The sequence below is a fragment of the Solenopsis invicta genome, chromosome 2 (genome assembly GCF_016802725.1).
Source record: "Solenopsis invicta isolate M01_SB chromosome 2, UNIL_Sinv_3.0, whole genome shotgun sequence".
In the NCBI taxonomy this organism is placed as follows: domain Eukaryota; kingdom Metazoa; phylum Arthropoda; class Insecta; order Hymenoptera; family Formicidae; genus Solenopsis; species Solenopsis invicta.
Genome location: NC_052665.1, coordinates 513,191 through 535,257, shown reverse-complemented (window position 1 = coordinate 535,257; position 22,067 = coordinate 513,191). Strand labels below are relative to the sequence as shown.

General features: G+C 32.4%; 1 protein-coding gene across 14 annotated transcripts in view; it reads right to left on the bottom strand.

Moving 5' to 3' along the window:
- The window catches only part of LOC105198448 (calcium/calmodulin-dependent 3',5'-cyclic nucleotide phosphodiesterase 1), a 100,188-nt gene that overhangs the window by 64,958 nt on the left and 13,163 nt on the right, over positions 1–22,067 (bottom strand). Inside the window, exons 1-2 of one of the 14 annotated variants that reach the window (XM_039446137.1) lie at positions 9,282–9,610; positions 5,807–6,408 (exon numbers count right to left, since the gene is read on the bottom strand). The exons of 7 other annotated variants lie outside the window; for them this stretch is intronic. In XM_039446137.1, coding sequence (XP_039302071.1) covers positions 5,807–6,032 — 226 coding nt within the window. In that variant the 5' untranslated portion in view covers positions 6,033–6,408; positions 9,282–9,610. Of the gene's footprint in view, positions 1–5,806; positions 6,960–9,281; positions 9,611–22,067 lie in introns of those variants that run through there. 6 more of the 14 variants (XM_039446138.1, XM_039446139.1, XM_039446140.1 and 3 more) reach the window with 6 other exon arrangements.

The window sequence follows — 22,067 nt, the reverse complement described above, 5'->3', positions numbered from 1 at the left end:
GCCGTGATATCATTGCGAACAGTGAGTACCATTCGGTATCGATCGAGAAGGATGGAGTTGGAGAAAGCTCTGCCATCGGCATTTTAGCTGGCGACCGGCCAATTCTTGCATTTCGTATTTCGGTAAGAAGCACGAACGTGTCTGCGAAAATATAAGTGCGAATTTAAGTACGTCATCACTTTCGTACCGCTATCTGCCACCATCCGAAGAATCCTCGATTAAGCATGTACTAAAGACAAGAAAAAAGTTCAAGTAAACAATTTTGTAAATAGCACTTGCGAACGCAGATTATCCAAGATTACTGAACATTTGCCAAAGTTTAGAAGAAACAAATTGCAAATAAGTTAATTAAAGGATACGTATGTGTAACGGTTGTCTCGGCCAAATCACTTTGGAACATCCGTCCAATTTATAACATACATTAGCCCGTATAACGTTCATAGCTCATATCTTTATTGAAATTTAATTAACACATCGTTCCATCAAACTAAAATGATTACGCAAAGTCTATCTAAAATGAACGATCTTGCGACTATAGCAAAGTACGATAATAGACCTACGTCCTACGTGTAAACTCACTCTTTAAATTATTAATACTAAAATATATTAAATATTCTTGTTGGTCTCGGTTAATAACTAAATGTAAAATTCCATTAAACTTCTATGTACAATACGTTACGAATAGTGCTGTTCAGCTTAATGACCCTTCTTCATACGAGGGATAGCGGAGGGCTAATTAGGAACCTTCTTCGATCTTGTCATTTAGAACTTGAAAACTTTTAAACTGTGAAATCTCCACAGCAAATTTCGTAATCGTTGGTCAACAACAATGAAAGATGCGCGAAAAAACTTTTGCGAAAGTAGGACAGTTTTACTTAATGGCGAGATGGGATTTTACCATTTTGGAAACTTGTATATTTTTCGTGAAGTCCAAAGTTTTACTAAAAGATGATAAGTCATACGCGAATAAAGTGACTTTCAAGCGACTTTCTTTGAGCATTACTTACTAGGAAAAAGTAGGAGTTTCTTAAATAAAGATTATTATCTGACAAATTTCAGAAATTGCAGAAAATTGCATTGTTGCAATATGTGTGAATTAAAAACGAAATTAGTATTTCTAACAAGTTAAGCATTTAAATGTCCTTACGCGATTGTTGGTCATTTCAACGAAGAAATTAAAAAGACGAAGGAGGTTAAACATAACGCGTCGTTTCCATCGAAATTACGATAAACACATCGGCATTCATCAAGACAACCATAATATCTGTATCTTGGTGCTGAAAGGGCCAACGTCCAAAGTTGCCAAATTCGAGTTTGGCTTTTTTTACAATAATAGTGACTCATTTAGAGTTCATTAATGTACATAACTCGAATTTGGCAATTTTGAACACTGGCCTTAACCAAGGTACAGATATAATACATGCTGTTGCGGTTATCTTGACGGAAGAGAATTAGAGTTGGAAGGTCTCGCTACGTGTCGCATACGCGGCCATGTTCGGGCGTTTCGACACAGCGATCATATTTCTCCGTAAACTCTGTAAAATTCGCTAAAGCATTGCGCTGAAGCGTTATAAACACGCGCCCGCTGCGGTTTATGACGCAGTCGACGATGCGGCGCGACGGAAGCGACGCAACGGGTGCATAACCAGCAGCGCGGTGAATCCGAAGCGGGGAATAGGAAAAATCGATGCGTTTCTCCGTTAAACGAACTGATATTGTATCGACGTATGTCGATGGCTAATACGCCAACGGACAAAATGCCGATCTAATAATACTGAGAGCGCGGCGGACGATCGCACAAATACGCGGCGCGGACGATAGCTTCCAATGGAATGACGTCGTCACTGGAACACGTAATCCCATTCATCTTGTCACCGCGACTCTCTAAATTCCCGTCGATATCTGCCCGCCCAACTATCGCATCGTGGATAGATGGATCGTTGCTGCACTTCTCCGCCCCAATCGAACTTCATTGCTAGACTGTTAGATTATTCTCAAGTCGCTACGATAAATTCTTCGCAACTTTATTATTCAGTAGATATGAGTGGCTATTTCTTTTAATACAATGGAGTTTAAATAGATAATCCGATAATCGTTGGTTAACACATCAACAAATCGATGATACGATCATCGGCCGCCGGCCGCGAAGAAATACAATATCGTTCGGTTCGCAATCAATTGAAACTCGAGTAATATACGGTATTAATTAATGGGCAGCAGAACGATCACGTAGGCACCAACTATTTCGGATCCGTAATGAATTTCTAACTGGCTTTCAAATTACATTGGCTTTCATCGCATCCGTCCATCCAACTATACGCTACTGCTTTGATAAGAACAAAAAATAACTACATCATTCAGTTGTGTTCGTCCAGAATCATCACATTGTGAATTTCCGTCGATATCCGCCGCCCAATTATCGCATCGTAGATAGACGGAATATATTGATGATTCTTATGCACCTTTCAAAAATTTTAAAGAGACGCTCAGAAACCGTAGGAAACATTTAGAAATGTTAATTGTATGTGTATTTTTCAACATTTTAAAATAACATTGTTTAAACATTTCAAAAAGATTGTATTTGACTTGCACATAATTTTTTCGAAACATTGTCGAAATGTTTTAAAAACATTATTTGGCCAGGTCATATAGTCAAAGTTTGTTCATGTTGAATTGATGTACATATACATACATTATTATGTTAAATGTTACGACATATTTGAAAACGATACGTACGTTGCGTTGTTATTGATTGCCGCGCTTTAATAACACGATGCAACAAACTATTGTATGCTGACTGGAATGGTGGCTGACACGCGATCATTGAAGACGATCAAAGTTGTCTTCATTAAAATACGATGTGTTTCTCTAAATAAAAAGCTCTATAACTGAAGCAATATTCGTACGCTCGACCGTTTATTGAGTTTATTTTTGTTGAAATGGCATTCTCTTCGCGAAATGTTTCCGCGATCTTGCACAAATCAAGTATCTAAGCTAAGAAGAAATTGCCGTAGCTTTGCCGCGAAAACAAGGTTGGCGAAAAATATTTGTTTACGAAAGAGAAATGGTACTATTATCGTCTTCTAAAGAAGCAACCCAACGGTACAAAACTATTCAACTCCAACCGGAAAAGCATACGAGACGACGCCTCGTCGGTAGTATATTCGTCTAAATGATAAGAATAGCGCGCAACCCGTAACAGAAATTGGAAATCAATATTTAAGCCCATTCTTGAGGTGTCGTGACCAAGCTGGATTTGCGTGCAGTACTGAATAGATAAGAAGAGTACCAGAATAATGTTACGAAGCCGTGTATCCTTATCGAAAGGAAACATGTCATGGATTACTTATTATCGTTATTTTCTATCGTAATAAATAGCTAGCAGCTTAATCAGTTATTTAAACATGTGGCTATTAAGCAGATTTGTAACACGATACGCGATCGTAAAAGTCTGTCTATAACATTTTCTTCTTTTTCTACACATTCAATTCATTGTTTTAATTTCTATAAATGTTACGTTCTGTTTCGTACTTTTCACTAAAAAGTAATGTTGAAAAGAAAAGAAAACATTTGTAGAAAAATGAAATTATCATTAATCGTATAAGCTGTATACATAAGATAAAGTCCGTATATACTCTCTAAATTTTTTGGAGTGGAATTTCATCTAAAAGAGTGGAATTCCACTCTAAAAGTGTGAAAATCCTGCCACTCTTTATCAAGACTGGCAGGATTTTCACACTTTTAGAGTGGGATTCCACTCCAAAGATTTTAGAGAGTACGCCGTAGCTATCAAAAATTTAATTTATCAAGTATTATTTACTATGTTTAAGGAAAATAAATTATACTAATGAAAACTTCACTGCTGTTTACTATTATAAAAAAAATTTTAAATATGAAATATTTCTTTTTTTATGCTTGAAAAAAAAATTAAAAAAAAACCCTTGCATTTTTGTCATATAAAAAAAAGTGGTGGGATTTACGACTACTCATGTGTAAGATATACGGCGCATCGATAATTTACAAATAACATTTACAAATATGATATGAAATAACATAATGCCTTACGAAACGTGTTTACAAAGTTTATTAGGGAATAAGGACAGTAAATATGTATACAAAGTAATAATAATGCAATATTAAAGAAATTAGTGTGCACAGACATCAACAGAGTGCAGAGATCTGATATGTGCACATTGTATTCTCAATATAGAGGCAAGTGCTGCTTTACAATCACGCAGCGTCTGTATTACGGCATAAATCCTGCTCACTGAAAAGGCCGTATATCCTAAACAAGTGGGATATACAAGATATTAAACTAAATAAAGAATACAAGAGCTATGCACTTGTATTCCATCCTTTGCTATTGCTCTACATTTACATATCATGAAATAATCATTATGCCTTTTACATTTCCTACTGTAATCATTTTACGTGGATGGTAATACACGATCGCGCTACTTCTACATAAAAAAACTCAATTCACGATATTTCCGTTAATATTAACAATAAAGAACTGTAATTATAACACAATACTAATATAGCATAAAGGCACATAACAAAGTGATTGTGACCAAACTATCTTTATTCCTTCTATTTTTTCTGACTGCTGCGGCATAAATACCGATTTTATCCTAATATAATTAAATGCACACATAAAGCTCAAAAATAAAATTTAAAATAATAAAATGAGAGAGAGAGAAAAATTGGAAATAATAGTTACAAAGGATTACTTTTACTTCCATCTTTGTAAAATAAAATACTCTCTACAAAATGTCACGCTTATTAACTATTAGCATTTGAGCGCGAGATATTAAGGAGCTATAATTCAAAATTCGCAAATACATCGGGTAACTAAGTATTTACATTTCGAGAAAAATATCTATCCTACAAAAGAACGTTTTTCATTTCGCAAATGCATCAAACAAATTCATGCAGGCTAACTAAGCGTCATCTAAGCGTAATAATGAATTACACAGCAAAAAAGCAGGCAGTAACGATATATACATATATCTCTCAACTATCTTATTTTACGGCAGAATAAATGTTGGCAAAGCTGAGACTCTCGGCACTAGTCTTTAAATTCTGTTTTTGCATTCGGGCCAGAGCAAATTTATCTTCACGCTTGGCAACTTGCGAAAACTCTCCACGAAAAGACGTGACCCGTGATACTCGACGTCGACTTTGTTTCGGTTCTGTATTCGTCCTGCTTTATTTCACCCTTCACATACAACCTTCCCTTTGCAACTATTTCCGACAGCGGTTACCCAGTAACTATAAACTACTCCAATTTCTTCATGGCTAAAGACAGTACTTAAATTCCGAGTTTTGTCCGATTTTTCATCCATGTATTGCAAGTAATTGTGTCTGCGGAATTGTGTGATTCTCTCGATTGTTTTCTCACGAAAAAAGTAAATGTGTGCTACGAATCGAGCGTTCGTAAAGGAATTGAATCTCATAATTTTCATTATACTATAAATAATAATGTGCGAGAATAGCGTATAATTATTACACATGTAGATAAACAGATAAAATTAATTAAAATGTATTAATTTTATTGTCTAAAAATAAGCAAATATTCGCTTGTCGAGTTTTATTCTGCTCTATATGCTACTCTCATTGTTAATTCAATTTCATATTATTTTAATACAATATGCTCAAACTGTACTGATTTATGGAAAATGTTTTTAATTATCTATCTGTAATTATCTTTAATTATCTACTGTAAGCACGTGATTGCCAATTCATTTAAATAACAATTTTTCAATCAATTATACGAAACAGATTTGTATCGCTTTATGACAATTACCTATCGTATATGTCGCGCCATCAAGCTGGAACGTGGCACTCTTGCATTTCTTGAAGAGTTTTTGCTGCGAGTAAGCCGGAAGCTTCGGCAAAGGAGGAGGAGGAGGAGGAGGTGGAGGTGGAGGTGGAGGTGGTGGTGACGGTGGCAGCGGCGGCGACGACGGCGATAAAGGCGGAGGTGAGTCCTTAGGACCGTGCTCCACAACTCTTCTTTCACTCTGGCTCATTTCTTAGGTGGAAAGGAAACGTAATCACAATCTCCTTTCCTCGCTCCCGATAGCACAGCGATTCGTGCAATTTTCATCATTGGACGTGTGCATGATTTAGAACACTACTTGGCACTTGAAAAATGTTTTTAATCATTGATCTTGACACGATTCGATTGTAATCAAATACTATCGTAAATTATTTTCCATCGGTTTCCGCGAAATCATCGTTATTTCATTTCTCTTCTTATCGCGCACACTTAAACTACTATCTTTCAAGTCTTAGAGTTAATTGTCACACTTCTAGCCCGTGATAATATGATTTTATTCCGCAGAAGTTCCTTTCTTCCCGAGTCCAATATACAAGTGCAAAGTGTTAATTTGCTGCAAACTAAAACTTGATGAAAGTGAAATTTAATTTGGAAAAGATTAATTTCTCTAATTGGCGTAATTAAAAATTTGTAATTCAATTCAAAGGGTCAAAAAATTTCTGCGTCATAACGAAAAATGAGAGAAATTAATGATCCCAAGATCTCTATTAGATTTTAATTTTGCTTAAATTTTCAACGACTTGATTTTATCAAGAGAAGAAGTTAAATAAGTTCCGATAAGAATTCACATCACTGGCTACGGTTGGTTGTATATTTACAATAAAATATTATATTTTTCTACTACTTACAATTAGATAAATATATAAATTGATTTTCTTAAAATAAACTGTTTATCGGAGCGTATTTTTTCGAGGCATATATTTACTACAGAATGCGAGTATTCATGTACTTTGAAACGCTTAGAACAATCCAATTTGTGCTGAATATAGAGTCATCTGCACGATATTGCTATTGCTACCGTACAATAACCATTATATTAATGAGATAAAACAACGTTGTTCGCGTGTATCCATATAAACTAAATCTGTGTTATTTGAAAAATCACGAAATTATTTTCTATTACATTATTACGATTGTTACTAATTTAATTTACATTTGATTTATATCTCAATAATTTACATTTCAAATCGTCATTTAGAAATTAATTTTTCGATATGTGAAAATGTAATAAGTTATCTTAAATTGGTTCTTTAAAATCAAAATAAATTTTATTACAATCTCGTCGAAATATGATTCACACACACACATGTGAATAATATACAAAATGACCGTTAAAATCTTCAAAGCTCTTGAGATTAAAATTGCATTGAAAAAATTATTCTAAAATAATTATTCTATTATGCTCTATCTCTTCGACGATAGAATTACATTAGGATACTTATATGTATATAATTATATAATACATTTAGGTTAATACGATATAAGTATACGGTTATAAGTATATAAGTATAAGGAAAAATTTAAAAAATATTAGAAATAAAAGAAAAATGCTCTAGGAATGCGTGAATGCATAAAATGCATAGAAACAAATCGTGACGATACGAGATTATCGCCGCGATTGATCAATTTGCTCGATACACCCTGCAACGTCAAGTTCATTACAAATCCGATACCACGAAACTCGTTTTATCCTCTTCACTAGTATCTTCATATAACTTTGTCGATTTTTATCTCGGTGAAAAAAAAAGATAACGAATGAAATTCAGCGGAGAAAAACTTCTTGCAACTTGTAAAAGAAATAAACTATAGATAAAACGGTACGGCCGATTATACGTTATGTTCATTTTATTTAATTGTAAAAAAAATTCACGAACAAAACATATATTGTATGTCACTGCGTGTATGCGATACAAATATCTAGAAGAACATCCACATTTTTTCGTTTTTCGCCGCAAGCCAATTTGAATTTCCACTACATTCTACGGAACGACCTGGAAAATCTTCCGACGCTCTCACCGTCCTTATATTCGAGAAATTTATCACGCGTTATATCAGTTATATAATCCATTTTGGAGAACAGAAAAATGGACAAATTTCTGCACGATAAACATATTCACGGTATGATGTGCGCTTTTATGTGCGAATGAGGAACCCGTCTAATTAAAGTCATATCTTCACGGGGACAACTATTCCAATTACTTTTTTCTTTTCATTTTTCTCGTCGCTCTTTCCTTCTCTATCTCTTCCTCTGTTTTTTCCGCATTCATAAAATGCACGTTTTATCACAATTGCAGATTTTTAATACGACTAAAATTGAATTAAGCGCAAGAACCGATCGTAATGTGCGTAATGTGAATATAACGAAGCGATTAAATAAAATGAGTTATCGAATGAAAAATCAAACTCTTATAGCATTAAACTGACTGTCGTTTTGAAGAAATTTAATTTGTGAAAGCAAAGCTCCGCTTTCAACGGTGCTAATTTAGGTCGAGTGTAATGACAGGTAGAAACAGGAAAATTAAAGGGAAGGGAGATGCGGTGCTTTGTAATTGTTGCACGGCAAAACAACTTTCGAGTTGAGTAGTAGTTATCGCTTTTGCGTCAAGATCATGCGACTATATTAAATCAATTTTTGCTACTTAGTTATTATTATTTTAATTATTTGATACGTACATATCATTTAAAGTCGATCAACATCCGACAGATCGCAACACGTTTATGATGATTAAAATCGTGTTCCATTTTCGTTAATTAAAATTCTAGACAGCTCTTTCTCCGTCTAAACGCTTAGCTATATTCATGCGGCGACCAAGTTTATTTTCCCCTATATGTTTTTATAAATTTATATGAATACATGAATACTCGCTTATTACTGTTTAAATATAAAATCGCATATTAAAAAAAGGACGCTGAGATAAAAATATATTACAAGAGAGAAAATATAAAAACTCTACGGAAAATCTTTTACTCTTTTAATTAATCCGCGCTATTTGCGTTATTAATGTTCATAATTCATACATACATATTTATAATTAATATATACGTACATACATGGATCCTCTTTTCCCCTTATATAATGGATATGCATGCCTAACGATTTGTTGTGTTGTGCGTGTGTGTTATTTCAAAATACAGAAGTTACTGTGTAAATCAGAAAACAGTGTTAAATGGATGATTTAATAAACCGTCACGAGTGCAGACGAGAAGGTCTCGCGCGTGCATTATATGTATGTATATCCATCCTTTTTTTAATCCAATCGATAGAAGAAATATTGCGGCAGAATAATAAAGAATGCCTCGAGATTCGCTCGTCAAATTATTAAAAATTAAATTTTACATCATTATCATTGGAAAAAAATATGATACACGAGTGCAAACGTGAAAATAATACGACGTTTTACATCGTAAAAAATAGATAAAAAGATATCTAGGTACATACAAAGCACAACAAACTTTTATTATTTCAAATACACCGTTTCCTCCATATTAAACACTTCACTATACAACTTGCCAGCTTGCACCATATCAATGCGCGACATCGATCATTTCATACGTTCGCACGTGTTCGTATAAATTGAACGAAGACACAAACGCGCTTCCTCGACGCGTGTCGCTTAAACGCGATTCGACAATTGGATTTTATTATGTATCTAAATTCCGTGTAACAATCGGGCGCGACGATATATTCGCGCGACACGAGCGACCAATAAAAAAATACGGAATTTATTCTGATAGAGGTTCGCGGACACTACTCCACGTGCCACGGTCCGCGATGCGACTCGAACGCAGCCCGAAAGCTCACCTCGAAAAGCTTGCGCAAGCGTGCGATGGTGCGGCTCGTCGAAAGCCAATCCGCGTAAGCGTGTCTCCGTTCGTAAGGAACTAAGCAAAGAGGAAAAGAGAACGAGTGAACGCGAGCGGAGTGCGCGCGCGAGAATTCTCGAGGTGACTGCTTCGTAAGAAATTTGTTCTCATAAAAAATTCGAGTGTATGCACTTTTTGAGAAATGATGAAAAGAGACGAATGTGCAGAGCACACGGGCCTCCACGCTGTGACCTTTTCAAGCGACGCGATGTGGACTAAATCTCTCTTCAACTACTAGAGTCGATAAACGAATCACTTTTCCATGTTAACTTGCTGATTTTTAATTCCGTCTAATTTTAGCAAATAGCAATTCGTTGAAATTCTAATTTAAAACATTTATTGAACAATTTTAAAATTTACTACTTTTTGTGTGTCATGCATCAATTTTGCCTAAAGTGGCCAATTCTTTTATATATTTATATATATCAGTGCGTACGTTTTCGTTTTCAAATTCATTTTAGTACTCGCGCGCAGGAAAAAAAAATTACAACTATCAATTAATATTATCGTTTATATTAACACACACACGCACACACGCACACGCACACGTACACGTACACGTACACGCACACGCACACGCACACGCACACGCACACGCACACGCACACGCACACGCACACGCACACGCACACGCACACGCACACACTAAAAAACCCGCATTCATAATTTTAAATCGCATGAAATTTTAATCCTTAAAGAGATAATGCGAATTGTACTCGGAAAATTTTAAAGATTCTATTTATCTGTGAAGGTAAAGCCATACCGGCTAGATTAAAATAGCTCTTGGCTTTATTAGCGCATCGTTCTCTAAGCCTCGATGTTATTCAAGTTTGAGCTGCGTAAATCTAAAGAGTCGTACATCGGATTTTAGAAAATGTCACACGGCACGACTGCTAGAAATTATAATGCGGTTCGTTTTGGCTAGTCGTAATTTACTTGAATTGTTTTGTGTATGCCAAGAAGAGTGCTAATAAATATCAAAAATGTAAGATAAAGCAAAACTATTGTTTTAGACCATTGTTTTATAAGATAATTTATATAACACTGATTTTACTACATCTTACCCACCCGTCATACTCGCTAATATCAATTGCTTTATAAATGCATACAGTTTATAGAATAAAATAAATTGTCACTTAATATCAACTATGCCAGCAGTGTCAGCAAAATCATGTAACAATAGTGAAAGACAAACTCTCTTTTAATTTGTGACTTTTGCCGGATAGTGTTCGTTCATAATCTCGTTAGCGAGAAAGAGACACGCGTTAGGAAGCTGTAAAATTGTAGGTAAATGCCTCCGATGCGTAATATAACCGATAACGATATTAGTACTATTTTGACACTATTATGATATTATATGGATACTATGGATGTTATATGGATATTACATGGATATTATTACTATTGATTGTGAGGCATTTCTGACTTGAATTTCTGAATAGAAAAGAGAGATAAAATAGGGACTGTATAGGGACGAGTGAGATACTGACGGCTGATATAAAATTGCACGGCCACAGTTACATACATATTATATAAATGATGACGATATCATTGCGGTCGAAGAGGCTGAATAGGCAGAAGGAACGTGTATTGCGGTCGGCCTATAGCTAGAGCTGGTTGGGGCAAAGTCGTTCGACCTCCGGGGTGTAATTTAATTCAAGGGTCGGATGAGCAAAGATAGATATAGATGCACGAAAATGGGAATACACGAGGGAGGCAAGGGTAGACGAGGTAGAAGAGTGGTAAAGAGAGCGAGAGTCGGGGGACACGAGGGGTTGGATAGAAAAAGGGGATCGTTAAGTGACCGTGTCAAAGGGAGAAAGGAGGAAGCCGCCGCGTTTCGAGACAGAGCAGAAGGCAGAAGCAGCAGAAGCAGAACTGCGGGAAAGAAAGAACGGCCCGCAGGCAATGGATAAACGGAGGCAAGAGCAAAAACGATATTGAACGAAGCCTGAAACACGTCGAAGATAGAGGATCATCGAGGAAACGCTCGGCAATGTCGAAGGTCGTCAAGAGATATTTCAGTTTCGAAGCCTATCCTTAATCTTTCCGCAAGAGAAATTGACAATGAGATTCGAGCAGAGAAACAGATGATGAGCAAACAGCCTGGAATATTTCGAGATATGACAATAGTAGCTCTATTCAAGATCTATTATCGTGTTACGCATCTAATCGAATCTTCAAGGTTTATGTATATTATTTATACACATATAATAAAATTAATAAACGCATGCACGGCCTATGTGGGATTAACAAATAAGATTAAGATAAATTAACATAATAATAAAATGATATTATGATTTTAATAATTATAATAGAAAAGGATTTAATAGTAAATTTATTAAATTTAATGAATTGAAATTTAAATAAAATATGTACAAATTGCCCGTCATTTTCATTAGTAATGTAAGTGAAAAAAGTCGTAACAAAGTAAGTGTATAGGAATATGTATTTAGTTTAAATTTATTGTGTAATTGTAACATTGTCCTGTGCAACTATTAGTAATAGTAACGTAAACGGTATGTTATTTGTATATCGCTTTGCAGATATCAAATAATCGAAATATAATATAATCTAACGATTATAAGACACAATCTAAATAATAGGATCTGATCTGATCGCACATGTCCTAGTAGTCTATATAATAAATAATAGACATTGGCAGATAAACTCGTTGTCGGTGTTAATCTTCAAGTGGGTAGGTGCTTCCATTGAGGAGCCACATAAATATTATATTTATTTTTAGGCTGGCAATATAATTAATAAATTTGTTATTTAACCCTTGAAATTTATTTATTTTTTTATTTTTTAAAGATATAAAATTAATATAAATTTAATTATGTAATATACTAGTAAACCATCTACCTACTTAAAGGTTAACGGAATAAGGTCGTCTAAATAGTGGAATAGAAAATTACTTTTTTCAACAATTATACATTGAAATTATTGTGAATAGATTTATTGATTCACCTACTATTCTAATTTTATTTTAATTTGTGTGTCTCTGTATCAGTTCAATGCACCTAGCACCGATTATTCCAAGATTATGGCGCAAATTTAAAATTAAAATTTAAAATTAATTCACAGAAATATTTTCCAATTGAAGCAATTGCGATGATAAGATATGTGCACGGCTTTCCGAGCGTTTGACACGCAAATCGGCCATCTGTCAGCTAGGCAGTAGAAAAAAAGAACGGTCCCGTCATCTTTACTCCACCGATGTCAAATTGATCGTAGTATCACAATAATTTTCATGTATCATAGATTACACTTACATATTCGCATAACTTTAATATCGCGACATAAAATAAAAATTCAACTGATAAACTGAAAAACAGCTGAAACCGAAAACATTAGAAAGAAGAAAGAAATTGCATGAGCAACTTGCGCAAGTTGTTAGATTACCACCTGCTTCCTATTCACTGTATTCGCGAATGTAAAGCATTATAAATAAATGATCAATTTTTAAGGAAAGAGTTTGTGTAAATATAATTTCTACTAATATCCGGATTTCTCTCTATTTTTAGTGAGAATAAATCGTTCAAATTACTTGTTTCGAGTAGTAACGAAGACGGTGAAGACGGATCGGGAATGATTCGTGTTATTAATACTTAAAGACTTTGAGTTCCTTAAATCGAATCGCGATTATAAATATAACGTGAAATGAATATCGAAATGATTCTCAAAACCTATTTTAAAAATAACGGATATTCGGTTGTAGCTTTCGAGATGATCAAATCAGTTTTAATCGTCTGTTTAAAAAAAAATGATAAAATCCTCCTTAAGCCTTAATAAGATGAGCGATCGAGTAATCTGCGGTCTAGCATCTAGTGCGATACGCGGTAGCGGCGGTAGTAATCTAATAACATGCCAACCTTGAATCGCCTATGTATAATATGTACCTATGTACATACACAATAAGTGTAACATGCGACATCTTACACTAAACAATAATCAATATCTTATTTATGTGTCATCTTTCACTAATATTTCTTTATTTTTTGTGCTCTGAATGATTGCAGTACAGCTGCGAACACACAGACATTTGCGTACCAAAATCAATGTCACATTTCCGCGTAGCTTTTCTTATGTATTCTTACGCATTCAACGATACGTTATGCGCCGGATTCTGTGTACCGTGTGTAGTATTGTGCATATTCGTAATTGCGCTATAAAGACGCGGCGCGACGACGATCATATGCATAACGCCGCGCCGCGCCGCCTGTCTCAGTCGCTCGGAACGGACTGGAGCGGCGGCGTCGGTATGATCGTAAATTTGCAAAATAGAAAAGCATCGTTACCACATCGACCTCGAAAGATGCATGCATAAATGCAAGAGAAAATTGCAAGCAACATTGAATTGAGAGAACCGTGGGTACGTTACGAATGATATTTTTGCAAAATTCAAATTGGCATAAAATCGCGAATTTACGATCTCTGACTGTAGGAAGAAATGTGGGCGATACAAGTTGACTCAATCCGGTGAATCCGGAAGTGTATATCTTGTGTCTTTCATATTTGTTTCAATTTAAGTAAAATACCCGGAGGGAAAGAAAAAGAGAAGAGAGAGAGAGAGAGAGAGAGAAAGGAAGAATGAGTGAGTGATTGAAATAGAAATATAAACATTTATTTTTAGTTTCCAGAATTTGTTGATAAAGTAAAAAAAAAAAAAGAGGAACAGGTGAAGAAGAATATAAATCATGCATAAACATGAGAACGGCATCGTAAACTTGCAAATATTTCGCTCAAAAAACGGAGAATTTAGCATAAAATCAATGTCTATTATGTTTTCTCTTAGAAATCTTCAAATGTTGTCGCGCATCGATCAAAATTCTTTGCGTATTCTCTTCCAATAAATCGCAGAAATCTCCCGATAACGTTAATCGTACAGGGCCGTAGCCAGAAGGGTGCCAGAGAGTGTCCGGCACTCTCCAACATTTTTTTGGCACTCTCTAAACAGAACAAATAACGATTAATGTATCTTTACACAATCTTTCGCTTTTTCAATGTTAAGAGTTTATTATTGTATTTGTATGCATAAATGGAATAAAAGACGTTTTTTTTTTGTTTATAAATAGATATAATGCATTATTTTATTTTTGTAATTTTTATATTAATATATTTTATTTTTTAGTTTTTAAAAAAGGTTTTAAATTGATATCCTAAAACGTTATTTCGATTAAATTGTAAGCATCCTCTACTTTTCCCCAGGCACCCTCACAAAATTCGTTCTAGCTACGGTTCTGTAATCGTAGTGCGACTTTTGCGATAGTGTGACTAATGCAATCCATTAAAGTATATATACATATATATATATTGTTTGCAACTTGATTTTCTTGCTCTTAAATAATCAGCACGTTAAATTATAATAACCTTCTAGGAAAATCAATGTTTGATAGGTTGTGTCGTCAGTAATTGATAGAAATGTATACAATTATTACAATCTTTGTACGTAATCTTGTGTTCAATTTTCTTTTGCGTTTTCTGATCATTTTTAGGATTTTATATTTTAATTAATTCCAAAAATATTATTGTATCAAATACATTATATAAATATTAATTTTTGTTTTATTTACTAATTTTTCTTTATCTTGTAGCTAAATCTTATTGAATCAATGAATTCGAGCCAATAACGAATCTTTGGCAAGCCTGCAATAAACAACACACACACATACACACACTCACTCACTCAGAAAAAAAGAGAAAGAGAGAAGACAGAGAGAAATTATTCGAGGAATTTGCTTTTGAAAGGTCAAGGATACAAACTAATATTATTTGTGTCACAATTAAAATAATCTGATTGTTTTATAATGACGAAAATAATAGTGATTATGGATAAATTTTTAATGAAATTTTCGAGTATATCAGTATGATGCAGCAATTTAAAAAATAGTCGCATCTACATACAACACATACATGTTGACGACGCATCCATGATTTTACGTGGGTGTGTTTAAAGGCAATGTAAACATCTTCCCATTTAGTAAGTATGTACTCTCAAGATGCGACTGTTTGCAGAAGTAGTGTTTAAAAATGGCAGTCTGTTTATTAACATCATAATACACCAACTCAAGTTCTACTTAATGTAATATAGCAACGATAACAGAAACTTAACTCAATAACTGAAAAAAATCTTTAAAAATGTTTCAAGTACGTATCAATTTATCTTTCAAAAAAATTCCCTTTTTTTCCATATGGCATAATCACCTAATTATACGCTAAAAGTCACATTACTTTACTAAATGGAATAAGGAAAATAAACGAGAAAAGGAATAACACAGTATTGTTAACAATTTTTTTTGAGAACTTAAAAAAATATTACTCATGGAAAATATTTTCAATATTTTATATTACGGGGCTTTTTTTAATTATCGTCATAATTTATTTATTTAAATATAATATAATATAATGGTCTTTTATTAATGCACAAGGTATAGGGCATATACATATTGATTAAATGGAGCAGTCAAGTGTCATTTCAAGAATGTGATTATTCTGATCTCATCAAAATTCGCTCAGGTCGAGTTCAACCCTAAATTCTTTGAAAGTTTATCATACAGATCGTAGAATGCGCTCATATATATATATATATATATATATATATATATATATATATATATATATGTATATGTGTGTGTGTGTGTGTGTGTGCATGCGTGTGTTTGCAAGAACTTTATTAAAATATCTCTCTATTGTTGATGAATTTTTTGCGAATCTTTCTAATAGCGTATGATCTTTATGGAAACTCTTTTGATAAAAGAAACTGAATCAAAAATATTTTTGTAATACACAATCTAAACAAAAACATTTTTTAAATATTAAATATAGCTTTGTATGATATTACGTCTTATACATTTTTTAATTAATACGACCTGGACACGCTGGACAAATTTTGCTTCATTATGATTTCGTTAGTTGTTTTAGTAATTCTTCTGTTACACAAAATTTGAAATAATTAGAGAAGATAAAAAAGTTAAATTTTTGCTGCATATACTTTTGATAGTCAAATACTTAACTAATTAAGCTAATATTTGTTTTTGAACAGTCTTAATGTTATATACATGTTTTAGAAAAGTTTTTAGAATTATTAATGTTATATTTAAACTGTAAATTTAGAAAAATATTTTAGATTAAGGATAAAAACTCTTGTGTTTTATGATAAAACAAATACTTGTCTGAGAAAAAAATTTTTATATATAAAATTATATATGAAATATGTCCATATGTATCAAAATATATATAATTATATATACTTATATAATTATATATACTTATATATAATTATACAGGGTGTTCAAAAAGTTTTGGGACGGCGGAATATCTCGAAAACTAAGCATTTTAGGAAAAAAATGTTTCAGATAAAAGTTGTAGGGTTTTAAAAAATCTATTTACTGATCTTATCAGTTTGATCTTGGATGACATCATCAAGGTCACATTGAAATTACATTAACTTTTTTAAATAAAATACCATATTTTTGTTTTTAGAATCTAATAGCTGGTGTCAAAAGTTTTCCAAAATCCTACAAAAAAGTTTATTTTTGTTGAATACTTTCCGAGTTGTGAGACTTGAAAGCTACAATGTACTGTAACTTTCAAGCGTCATAACTCGGAAAGTACTTAACGAAAATAAACTTATTTATAGTGTTTTGAAAAGTTCTCATAATTGACTATAAGAAAATGCAATAAAAGATATAATGTTAGAGTATCGGTAGTTCCTTAATTAAAGAGTATTGGTATTTCCCTAACATATTTTTCCTTCCCCATATTCTTCTTTCCCTAACATATTCTCCCTTCTATATTTTTTATTGCATTTTCTTGTAGTCGATTTCAAAAATTTTTCAGAACACTATAAATAAGTTTATTTTCGTTAAGTACTTTCCGAGTTACGACGCTTGAAAGTTACAGTATACTGTAGCTTTCAAGCCCCGGAAAGTACTCAACAAAAGTAAACTTTCTTGTAGGGTTTTGAAAAGCTCTTGACGCTAGCTATTAGATTCTAGAAACAAAAATAGGGTATTCCATTTAAAAAAGTTAATGTGATTTCGATGTGACCTTGGCAACGCCATCCAAGGTCAAACTGATAATATCAGTAAATAGATTTTTTGAAACTCTACAACTTTTATCTGAAACACTTTTTTCTAAAATGCTTAGTTTTCGAGATATTCTGCCGTCCTAGAACTTTTTAAACACCTTGTATAAAATTATATCTGTATCTTGGTGCTAAAAAAGCCAATGTCCAAAATTATTAAATTCGAGTTATATACATTAATGAATTCTAAATGAAAGCCACTATTATTGTAAAAAGAGTTAATGTCCTATAAATACATTTTGAAAGATAATAATTATCCATAGGCCAAACTCATTTTAACCTTTGTGCAAAAACAACCAATGTGCACATAGGCCTCGTTTACTCAGTACTCATTAACTGTTCACAAACATTAATAAACAACATTACATTATTAATTAAAATATAAAGAATACAAATTACGTACAAATTTACTTGTTGTTTTAAAAATATAAAAAACAAAATTGAAATTTTAGATAATTTGAAAATTCGGACATTGGCCCTTGTATCACCAAGGTACAGATATATAAATCATTATGTATAATTATACATAATTATATTTAAACAATTTTTTGTTTAAATATAATTATGTATAATTATACATAATGATAGCTAATTAAGTTGTATAACTTTTGTTTTTGAACAATCTTAATATTTAATAAATGTTTTTATTTAGGTTGTTTATTGAAAAAAATATTTCTTATTTAGAAAGGCTGTAACATAACATTCTTTTTTATATAATAGGTCTTGTGACGCTACCGCATCGGCTTAATCATCGAGTGCGCAAAGAGTGGATAAAATATTAGAAAGCAGATAAGTAACAAAGATTCCACTAGAAAAATGAAAGACCTTTTATGAGCAAGCTTGAATGACACAAGAGGAAATCTAATAACGGTCTACCATACGCCATTATATGGATAATAGTAGGATTTATAAACGGCAGTTGCTCTTTCTTATCATACGGTAGAAATGAATGAAACTTGAGTCGAAATGTTTGCATTGTAGTCTCAACAGTGGATAATTTACCGACGTAAGCTGTGGAGAGATATCAGATTTTGTCGTAAAGAAAATTTCTAAGGAATGCTGGCGCCCACTAGGTGACTACCATGAACAACCTCAACAATATTATTGATTTTTGGCAGATTGTACAGGATGTAATTTAACCCTGCTGGTCTGTTCGACATTTGACTCGAAATGATTTTTGTTTCTCTGTAACATTTTTAAGTGACAAGTGAGCGTTTTGGCCTTTCATGACTTTGTTTTATATCTTAAAAACTTTCTTAATCACAGTAAAGTTAAAACAAAGTCATGAAAGACCAAAACGCTCACTTGTCACATAAAAATGTTACAGAGAAACAAAAATCATTTTGGGTCAAATAGACCCGAACAGACCAGCAGGGTTAAAATACGATTCAAGCGAGATGTTAATAATAGAAAAATTACATTTTTTTTATATTTAGACTTTAGATTTTAGACGATGCATCAATATAGTATATGTAACAAAGTTAAAAAAAAAATTAAAATTATATTCTATAAAATTTAATTGGAGAAAATTTTTATGAGATTTAAAGATGTGTTCATTAGTGTAACTAACGATCAAAATTTGTTAGTATTATTATTGCAATTCGCATGTTTCTAAATATTTTACATAAAAATGTTCACTGCATAGATTAATGTAAAATAATTAAATGTCAACTATTTTATATATATAAAGGTCTACACACACATAAATTCTACTAAAATTTTCACATATATAATGGCTGATAAGTTACTACAAATGTCATATTGAAATATTCATTAACGTATTAACTACCCACACAGATATATACAAATATTACGCATTTGGGGAACATGCTGATTGCCATGATGATTAGTGATTTACAAGCGTCTGAATAATTCATTATTGCATTTGATAACATATACGACAGCTCTTTCAACAGCATTATACAGAATCAGTCAATTACAAGATGATGTTAATAATGACTAGTACAATTTTAGCGTTTGCTGTTTGCAAAAAAAATATGACCTCTCAAACATAATTGTCATCATCAGATTACAAATCAGATTTAATTTAATATTTCGATTTACTGTAAGTTGAAAAAAATAAATTCTATTCCATTTCGATTTGCTAGAAGTAATGCTAGTTACTGCTTGATTATTCAGAATTTTATTATAAAAAGATTTTTCATTACAGTTAAATTTTATTTAACAGTATTATATGTATAATCTTGTAATAATAAAAACGTTTGCGGAAATTTAATTATCCAATATTTTGCATGAAATTAATTATCATCAAGTAAAGCACTCCCGTTGATATTCTGTTGTAACTCGACATGTCGCGATATTTCGTATTTGATTCACTTTCTCGGAAATAAAGTTTTTCTTGTACTAGATCTTATTATTAGATGATATTGTATAAATTTGACATCTACACCAAAAAGCTTAGCGTCATTCGGTCAACTCTAAGCATTTCATTTATTTTCATGTTTCTAACTAACTGAATCTTAATAGTTAAAATCACCTTAATTGGATTCAGTTAAAACTCAATGATACAAAGTTGCCTGGAAAGTTAATGCGTGGTACGTCAAGTTGACTGTGGTTAATTAAAGCAACCTCGATAACTTTTAGCGTAACGTTTCAACAGCGCTTTCCTGCAATTATCAAAGTTCGACTGTTTATTGCCCCGATATGACATTAAGCTAAAAAAATGTCATTACCAGTCAATTTACTACACAAAGAATTATACTAGTAGCACGTAAAAAGACGTAAACTTATTAAAGAAATCGGTCAATCACAGTCGAACCGTAAAGCAATAATGTAAGTAGTAGTAAAAAAGAAAGAACGCTATAACTGAACTCAATAGTCGACAGTCGAACTCGTGCGAGTGATGTTCTTGAATAATACATTATTGACGGATATTTAGATTGAAAGAGAAATAAACCAAATTTTCTACTAAAGATCCAAGTTCTTAATCTTTTAGTTTAATATTACTTTTCCTAAATAATGTCAATTTCATTATGTTTTTATTATGTTTTGCAAATAATTGCCTTGAACAATCATTCAAAATTTTAGAATGAATATTACAATAACTTTTTTGATTGATATCGTTATACTTTCAAAAATTTCAAAAATTTCCAAATTTGAATAAGAAGAATCGTACTTCTCTACGTCGTATTATGATTTCTATGTCAAATATAAATAATATACGATGATATAATTCATCATAACTAATTATCAGCAACAATTATGTTTCCAATTTGTAATAATGCATACTTGTTCGCAAAGAGAGAGATTGAAATTAAAAGAGAATGACATTTTTTTGCCACCGTAACTCATTGAAAATGCAATCTGTATTTTCCTATATTGCTTAAATGTAATATGTATATACTTTTAATTCTTATTGCTTAATAATACGTGTATTAAAATTGTACTGATACGATTATTATTGCTATGCAAATGACTGGAACAAATTATTTTACGTACTGGCCATCATTTATTTCTAACTGACAAAATCTGTAAGTCAGCAAAACATGAATTAACAGTAAGAGTACCTGTATATAATATTAAAAGAGCAGCTGCAACAACTGAGTACGACGTAAAATAATTGATATATTTTCATAAATGGATCATCTACGTTTAATGCTCACACTAATATTAATAAAAATTGCTATCTTTTTTTTGTTTATGTGCTATTCATAAAAAAATATTACTCATTAATGGAATGTTATAAACATTCTTTTTAATTCTTCCGGTAGGTTAATGGTTTTAAAAAATAACGTGATGCTTATATTAACACCACATGGTGAGAATTATAGAAACACCAAATAATAGTGTCACTTGAACAATCTCAAAGTGTAATCTTTGTATGTGGAAACAAAGTAGTTATATGATTTAATTTGCACATACAAAATCTCACAAATGCAAGATAATTCTAGAAACGAGTCGGCACTTTTCACGTAGTTACAATTTGTTGGATCATCATTAGAGTACGAGTCGATCGAACGGCCCAGAAAAGTGTCGACTATTCAGCAACTTTGTTCATGATTGTCAGCTGCACTTTTATTTGTAAATTTGACCTCACTTGAAAGCCTAAAATTTCTTAACCGCAAAAGAGAATAATTAAAATGTTATGTATTTGAATATATTCAGAGGAAACCGATTTTTCTCACTTCTGAAAAACCATCATCGCGTTAAAAAATGTTTAAAAATGTCAACATTTCTATGTATAATATTAATACGAAACAACAGTTTTGGAAAAGTATCTAAAAATTTAGCTAGATACAAATCTGAAAATAA